The 8,315-nt window shown below is 36.6% G+C and overlaps 1 protein-coding gene across 1 annotated transcript; it reads right to left on the bottom strand.

The window, feature by feature from the left end:
- Positions 1–875: 875 nt before the first annotated feature.
- LOC136025553 (piggyBac transposable element-derived protein 3-like) lies at positions 876–7,785 on the bottom strand. Its single transcript, XM_065701582.1, has 2 exons — positions 7,750–7,785; positions 876–1,373 (listed from the first exon to the last, which is right to left on the bottom strand). Exons 1-2 carry the CDS (start codon positions 7,783–7,785, stop codon positions 876–878), a joined length of 534 nt encoding a protein of 177 aa, XP_065557654.1.
- Positions 7,786–8,315: the final 530 nt, after the last annotated feature.

The raw sequence follows: 8,315 nt of genomic DNA, 5'->3' as shown, positions 1-8,315 counted from the left end.
AACAGAAATTACTCAGTATATGAAAGGGGCTTTTCCTCCTCAAGGCCTCCCTCTTTACGCTAAAGTTTAACTCTTTCTCTTAACTCTATTTTTAAAACAGTAAGAAACTTTAGCGTAAAGAGTGGGGCGTTGAGGAGAAAAAGCCCTTTCATATACTGAGTAGTTTCTGTTCGTTTTAAGTTTTAATGTTGCTCCTTACTTTCATTTAAAAAAACTTGTTTTTTTTAATTCAATTCCATAAGGTGCCTATAATCTGTATCTTTCTTTTTTTTTTCACTCAAGGAAAAGGGATCGATTATGTCAAATCGCTCCAACAATGGATACTATCAGTTTCAGCAATTCATTTTCTTACATCATTCTTATTGTTCCCTGCTCAATCTTCTATCCAATATACACATCTTAACCCTTGACAGGCCACTATAAGAATGAATACCAGGAAAAATCTCCAACGCTTCCCATGTGATCTCTAGGTCAGACTATTGACAAAAAAGCTTTTGTTTTCCATGATTTATTCAAAATTGTCAATTTTAGACCACGTTGTAAAAATACAACATTAGCCTCTCAAATATATAAAAAAGGGGCTCTTTCACTTGGTGTGAAAGGCTTTAAAACAATTGCTTTTGGCAGTAAGGCACAGTGGAAGGTCACAATTTTCGCATTCAAAGGTGGTATATCCTGATTTGCACTCTTTGCAGCGGCTCTGCTTGTCAGTCTTTTTTGGCCCGTGATCAAGTCTATCAGCTTGAGCAGATATTGCTGGTCGGATTCGGTTACGACTTCGAATGGGGCTGGGACTTGCTTAGACATCTGCGGATGGTTAACCACGTTTTTGTTGGGCCATCACACGCGCCGAGGCATATAACCCTGCAGTAACCTCAGACCTGAAGGTTCTCAAGATCATCAGTTCGTCTCTCCTTAATGTCAGCGCTTTGACCTGAAAGAAGCCAGCTATTGCAGACTGCTGTGTCAATAAGCCACCAGAAGATTCTCATATACCATTTTCGTGTCCGAAGATGAGTTCGGCACATCTCCACCAGCATGTCCGCTAAATCTACGCCACCCATATGACGGTTGTACTCATAAACAATGGCTGGCCTTGAAACTTCAACCCTGGATTTATCCTTGACGTTCCAGCGTCTGCACGTATCCTGTGGTGTTATTCCTGCATACGTCAAAGCCAAGCAAACCGTGTTGTTGTCTAACCCTTTCACTACAATAACGCCGGAATGAATGTCAGTCCTGTAATCTGAAGTTCCTCTCTCTCGTTTCTTCATTTCACCATCTGTGGGAGCGGGCAGCCCTTCAATCGTGCTTTGTTCAACGTACCAATACAAGGAAATCCCTTGATTTTGAGCAAACTCATTAGTCTCAAGCTTGAAAACCAGTTGTCAAAATAAATCTTGTAGTTAATTTTCTCTGGCAAGGTACTTATCAGAGGTAAAACTATGTTGCCTCCAACTCCAAGATCTGGCTCTATGTCATCTTCACCAAGAGTGCCCTTCCCTTGATAAATTTCAAAATCATGTAAAAAACCTGACACACCAGCTTTTGTGAAAACTTTTATTCCCCACTTCGTCGGCTTTTTCGGCGGATGTTGTCTCAAGTTGCTTTGCCCCTTGAAAGGAATTATTTGCTCGTCAATTGAATGATGTTCTTCGGGAGTGACTTCAAGAAACTTGGAACGGATATGACTTTTTTTTAAATTTGATTTCAGAACGTTTTTGAATCAATGCATGTTTTGATATAATTAAAACCAAATTTGCATTTTTTTTCTTTTTTTGGCTAAATGGCTTTCTTAACTTTTGATCGAATTATTTTGAGAAAAAAAGGAGTGGGGGAGGAAGCCTAGTTGCCCTCCAATTTTTTGACTCTAAAAGGAAACTAGAACTTTTAATTTTTTTGCGAATGTTTTTATTAGTGTTTTTAAAAGATATACGTAACTTATAAATTAGCTTACGTAACGAACTTTTGCATTCTCATGTTTTTATTACATATATGAGGGGGTTCACCCCCTCTTCAGTACCTCGCTCTTTACACTAAAGTTTAAATTTTGCCGCAATTCACTAAGAATGACCCCTGAATCACAAAAGCCATAGAATAAATAGTTGAAATTACTAAAAATACTTTAGCGTAAAGAGCGAAGTATTAGGAGGAGGTGAGCCCCTCATATGTGTAATAATTTCTGTTTGTTTTAAGTTTTAATGCTGCTTCTTACTTCCAGTTGAAAAAACTTTTTCATATTTATTTTTTCATTGTGTTTTTTTAAATAATGCTAGAAAGTCCTGCGCTCCCTTCATGGAAATTTTTTCCCCATGACAAATTCCTCGATGGAAAGTTCCCAAAACATATCCCCTAACTTAGTCTCCTCTTCTCAACCCCTCCCCCAGCCAAAAAATCCCCCTGAAAACGTTTGTACACTTCCCAATAACCATTACTATATGTAAGCACTGGTCAAAGTTTGTAACTTGTAGCCCCTCCCACGGGGACTTTGGGGGAGTAATTGGTCCAAAAAGGCATAGTTATAAGGTTTTTCGACTACGTTGAATAAAATGGCTATCTCAGAATTTTGATCCGTTGACTTTGGGAAAATAATTAGCGTGGGAGGGGCCTAGGTGCCCTCCAATTTTTTGGTCACTTAAAAGTGCACTAGAACTTTTCATTTCCGTTAGAATGAACCCTTTTGCAACATTATAGGACCACTGGATCGATACAATCACCCCTCGGAAAAAAAACAATAAACAAACAAACAAATAAACAGCATCCGCGATCTGCCTTCTGGCAAAAAATACAAAATTCCACCTAGATAGGAGCTTGAAACTTGCATAATAGGGTTCTCTGATACTCTGAATCTGATGGTGTTACTTTCGTTAAGATTCTATGAATTTTAGGGGGTGTTCCCCCCTTTTTTAAAAATAAGGCAAATTTTCTAAGGCTTGTAACTTTTGATGAGTAAGACTAAACTTGATGCAACTTATATATTTAAATTCAGCATTAAAATGTGATTCTTTTTATGTAACTATTGGTATCAAATTCCATCTTTTTTAGTTTTGGTTACTATTGAGCCAGGTCGCTCCTTACTACAGTTCGTTACCACGAACTGTTTGAAAGGAGTACTTATCTCTTAGAAAAAATATCAAGCCTGAACGCCGGCTTAGGAAGCTGTTTATAAGGATCATAAATTTATTGCCCGACAAGATTCAATTTTTTTTCTTCGTTTAAGATAATGAAACTTCGATAACGATAGAAATCTTCCCTTTTTGCGACACGACACGGGTTCCAAGCTTATGCGTTGCCAACAAACAAAACTCTGGTTTCGTCTAGACCCGTTATTCCCAACGTGGGTGTATACCCCACCAGTGGTGCCTGGGAGAATTTTCAATTGAAAAATTCGAATTGAAGCTAAAATTGGCTTCTGAAAAATTGAAAAATAGAACTTTTTTTGATCTGATTGCAGTTCAGACCTTAATTCTCATTTTACGCCTAAAAAAAGCTATTTACTCTTGGGTACGTCACGAAGCAGAGGATGTTACTACTCTAAAGGATTATCCCTAACTGCCAACTTTGAAAATAAGAATTAATTTTGCGTTGGCAACTGTTTTCTATATGAATACCGACCAAATCTCTGCTGAACAGCTTTCTTTTCTTGTGCTACCCTTTACTAAGGTGGAAAGACGAAAGCGTAGGCATAGGTTGCATTGATTATTCGAGTGCTAAGCTCATAGGAAGGAGTATTGACTTTTTTTTCCTTACGCTGCATATTCATCTGGAATGATCAAACAGTTCGTGGTAACGAACTGTAGTAAGGAGCGACCCGGCTCAATAGTAACCAAAACTCTAAAAAATTGAATTTTGATATCAATAGCTACATCAAAAGAATCGCATTTTTATGCTGATTTTAAATATATAAGTTTCATCAAGTTTAGTCTTACCCATCAAAAGTTAGGAGCCTGAGAAAATTTGCCTTATTTAGGGAAATAGGGGGAAATACCCCCTAAAAGTCATAGGATCTTAACGAAAATGACACCATCCGATTCAGCGTATCAGAAAACCCTACTGTAGGAGTTTCAAGCTCCTATCTACAAAAATGTGGAATTTTGAATTTTTTGCCAAAAGGCAAATCACGGATGCGTGTTTATTTGTTTGTTTTTTTTTTGTTTTTTTTTTTTTTTCTTTTCCCCAGGGGTCATCGTATCGACCAAGTGGTCCTAGAATGTCGCAGGATGGCTCATTCTAACGGAAATGAAAAGTTCTAGTGCCCTTTTTAAGTGACGAAAAAAATTGGAGGGCATCTAGGCCCCCTCCCACGCTCATGTTTTTCCCAAAGTCAACAGATCAAAATTTTGAGATAGCCATTTTGTTCAGCATAGTCGAAAACCATAATAACTATGTCTTTGGGGATTATTTACTCCCCCACAATCCCTGGGGGAAGGGCTGCAAGTTACAAACTTTGACCAGTGTTTACATATAGTAATGGTTATTGGGAAGTGTACAGACGTTTTCAGGGGGATTTTATTTTGTTTGGGGGTGGGGCTGAAGAGAGGAGGCTATGTTGGAGGATCTTTCCTTGGAGGACTCTGTCATGGGGAAGAAAAATTCAATGACAAGGGCGCAGGATTCTCTAGCATTACTATAAGAAAACAATGAAAAATAATCATGAAAACGTTTTTTCAAATTAAAGGAAGAAGTAGCATTGAAACTTAAAACGAACAGAGATTATTACGCATATGAGGGGTTCTAAAAATACTTTAGCATAAAGAGCGAGGTATTTAGGAGGAGATAAATACCTTGCTCTTTATGCTAAAGTATTTTTAGTAATTTCAACTATTTATTCTACGGCCTTTCTGATTCAGGGGTCATTCTTAAAGAATTGGGACAAAACTTACGATTTAGTGTGAAGAGCGAGGTATTAACGAGGGTACAAACCCCCTCGTATACATAATAAAAATGTAAGATTATGAAAGTTTGTTACGTAAGTTAATTCTTAAGTTACGTATATTTTTTACTAATAAAAACGTTCGTTAAAAATTAAAAGTTCTAGTTGCCTTTTTAAGTAACCGAAAAATTCGAGGGCAACTAGGCCTCCTTCTCCACCCCTTATTTCTCAAAATCGTCTGATCAAAACTAAGAGAAAGCCATTTAGCCAAAAAAAGAATTAATATACAAATTTCATTATAATAATTTGTGTGCGGAGAGCCAAAACCAAACATGCATTAATTTAAAAACGTTCAGAAATTAAATAAAAAAAACTAGTTTTTTTAGCTGAAAGTAAGGAGCGACATTAAAACTTAAAACGAACAGAAATTACTCCTTATATGAAATGAGTTGTCCCCTCCACAATCCCTCGCTCTTTACGCTAAAGCTTTTAATTGTTTTAAAAAGTAAAATTGTGGCAAAGAGTCAAACTTTAGCGTAAAGAGCGAGGGATTGCGGAGGGGACAACTCATTTCATATACGGAGTAATTTCTGTTCGTTTTAAGTTTTAATGTCGCTCCTTACTTTCAGCTAAAAAAACTAGTTTTTTTTATTTAATCTCCATAAGGAGCTATTCCGTCAAAGCCATGTGTATACTGTCAACTGGTTTAAAATAATTCTGCTTAATATTAACAGCATCTTTTCAAAAACTGGCTGAATAATCCTAAAAAAAATTGTGGCAAGAAAACTTACCTAACTGGTTGTTACAAATAATTTAATTTGTACACATTTTTTTTTAACAAGTGAGTTCTATAAGCCTCTAATTTTTAAGCTCCTATGGGCTATCAGCCCAAATTAGCTTCTCACAAAGTTAAGCAAATACGGTATTTTTCTTATTTCTTGGGAATGGGAAAACTCCAGATAAACTATGTATATGCATTAACTTCAAATTAATTATCTTCAAAGGTTAAGATAATAAATAGCAAACAATACTCAACCAAGTTTTATTAATAGTTGTGCAAGTTTTATAACCATTGCTAAAAACAGAAAATTATGACATGAACTTTGCTAATTTCAAATGGGGAAATTGGAGCTGTGGTGTTTACTAAGAATTATGTATTATTGAAATACAAACAAAGAAAAAGCTTACAAAAACTCATGGATGGTTCTAGGAAATAAAGTCATCATCATGGTTTCTGGGATAGTAATCGCGTAAAATATTGCGTAGTTCATGTAAATGAGTTGTATCAATGGGTCACTCACTATCTACCAACTGGTGTACATCTAAGAATGCCACATGGGTCAAACAGTTGCAACACGGGGCAAAGGCCCGCAATACATAGCAAAGTTACACCACGCTTGAAACGCACCACCTGGTGTATGTTATTTCTAAAAGTGGATGACCCATCCGGCAGATTATGCTCGTATGTCAAACAGGATTTGATGATCATACTGATTCCAAATATCTAATTTTAGTACAAGTTGGAGTATTCACGAGGATTAATTTACTCACTTTTATTTTGTGCATGGAGGAAACTATAATAGAAGTGGTTGGACTGTTGTCTTCTACTTCTTCCTATTGTAGGAGTTAGACTGTATAAAAGCAACAAGTGTGATCTTTCATTTCATAGATGGTCTTGCTGTTGCCCTGCTTTTTGATTATGATTTAACCCACTAGGCAAAACCTACAAACACACTGTGTAAACGACAGAGGGGTATTTAGTAAATTAGTTAAATTAGTCTCTTTTTAATTATTAGCACTTTTCGATAATTGTGGCCCTTTCCTGTCTTAATCTAGGACAAGTCCACACAGACAAATCCCTCTCAATTTATTAACATGCCTATTGGGTATGTTATACCCTACTATGGTACACCCTGTTCCAGGGTATACCTTTTTTAATGTTATGCCATATAGCTACATCTTCCAGATCCTTGGCAATTTTATTCATGGTTTGCACTTAACACCTCCTTAAATTATATTTTAATGCTTTCTCCGCTTTCATTGCATTTCTCTTACTTTCATATGATCTATCACTCAGATTATTCTTCTGCAAGCCGATTTTCCTCTCTATTAAACATAAAGCCTTTTCACTAAGATTTCTAGCTGTGTCCTAATTTCTTCCTTAAGAAACCTTCAGCAAACTCACGAGCTATTTTCCAAAAATTATTCCATCCATCTTCTATATTGTCAAATTTTAAACTCTTAAGTTTAGTATTTAACTGTTCTTAGAAAGTTTATGTCAAATTATCATCCTGGATTCTACCAATATCATAACTTGAATTCTACCAACACCAGAAGGTAGCTACCCTTCCGGTAATGCAGCTTTAAATTGACCCTACACACTACTAGATAGTGATCTTTACTTTTGACGTAAATAACAGCACTCCTACTTAACCTCGTTTCTTGTAATGATCCTTCTAGTCTCCATTTTACAATACAATAATCAAAGGTTTAGCTGTCTTACTATCATAGGGACACTATGTTAACTTGTGGGCTATTTTATTGCCAAATACTGTATAGGTTATAACTAGATTGTTATACCTACAAAACTGCACCACTCTGTTGTCATTGTTGCGTTCCTTTCGTACATCAAATTTACCTAGGCTAAGATACCATCTATTCTTATTTCTACCGACTTAGGTGTTAAAATCTTCTAATACAAACACCATATTTCTAGCTGGTACCCTGTCCATTTGTTCCTTTGACTGTAAGTATTTTTCATCTGAGTCAATACTACTTCCGCCAGTCAGTCCTACAGGAGCATATACTGCTATGACTTACACCCTGCACTTATTAGTCATAAAATGAGCGATTAGTATTCTATTATTACTACCTACCCAGCCTAGACAAGACTTAGCAGTGTCCTTATTCATCACGAGCCCTACTCACTGTCTATGCATCCCATCCTTCCTGCCTGATTAAATAACTTCTAGATCACCTAATTTCAGGCTTCCTACCCCCCCCCCCTGGGATATGAGTTTATGAAACTCCTAATAAGTCCAGTTCGAAACGTCTGAATTCGTTACTCAAAATGTCGATAGTTATTTTTTAATGTTGTAATATTCCAAGTTACAATTTTCATATTTTTTTTTTAATCATTGAAGTCAATATGACCTCAGAAAAAGCAATGGTCCAGGAAACCAGTGCAGGATGTTGACCAACACATCTTCTCAAGTCTACACTGAAACGCTCAAGCTGGATTAGAACCAGATAGCAAGAAGTCTCTTGGCCCTCCAGTATGAATGGAGGCCTTTTACAATCCAGGAACCATCTTTGTCACAACATGGTTTTCAGCACTTGGTGACAAACAAGAGTCTAAACCCTGCTTAAACAATCTTAAGCCAGTTATCTCTGACTTGTTATATATTCATGCCTCCAAATATTGTGCTACTACGGGAAGGCA

Source organism: Artemia franciscana, chromosome 3 (assembly GCF_032884065.1).
Source record: "Artemia franciscana chromosome 3, ASM3288406v1, whole genome shotgun sequence".
In the NCBI taxonomy this organism is placed as follows: domain Eukaryota; kingdom Metazoa; phylum Arthropoda; class Branchiopoda; order Anostraca; family Artemiidae; genus Artemia; species Artemia franciscana.
Note: the sequence above shows the minus strand (reverse complement) of the source record. Positions and strands in the feature narration are given on the sequence as shown.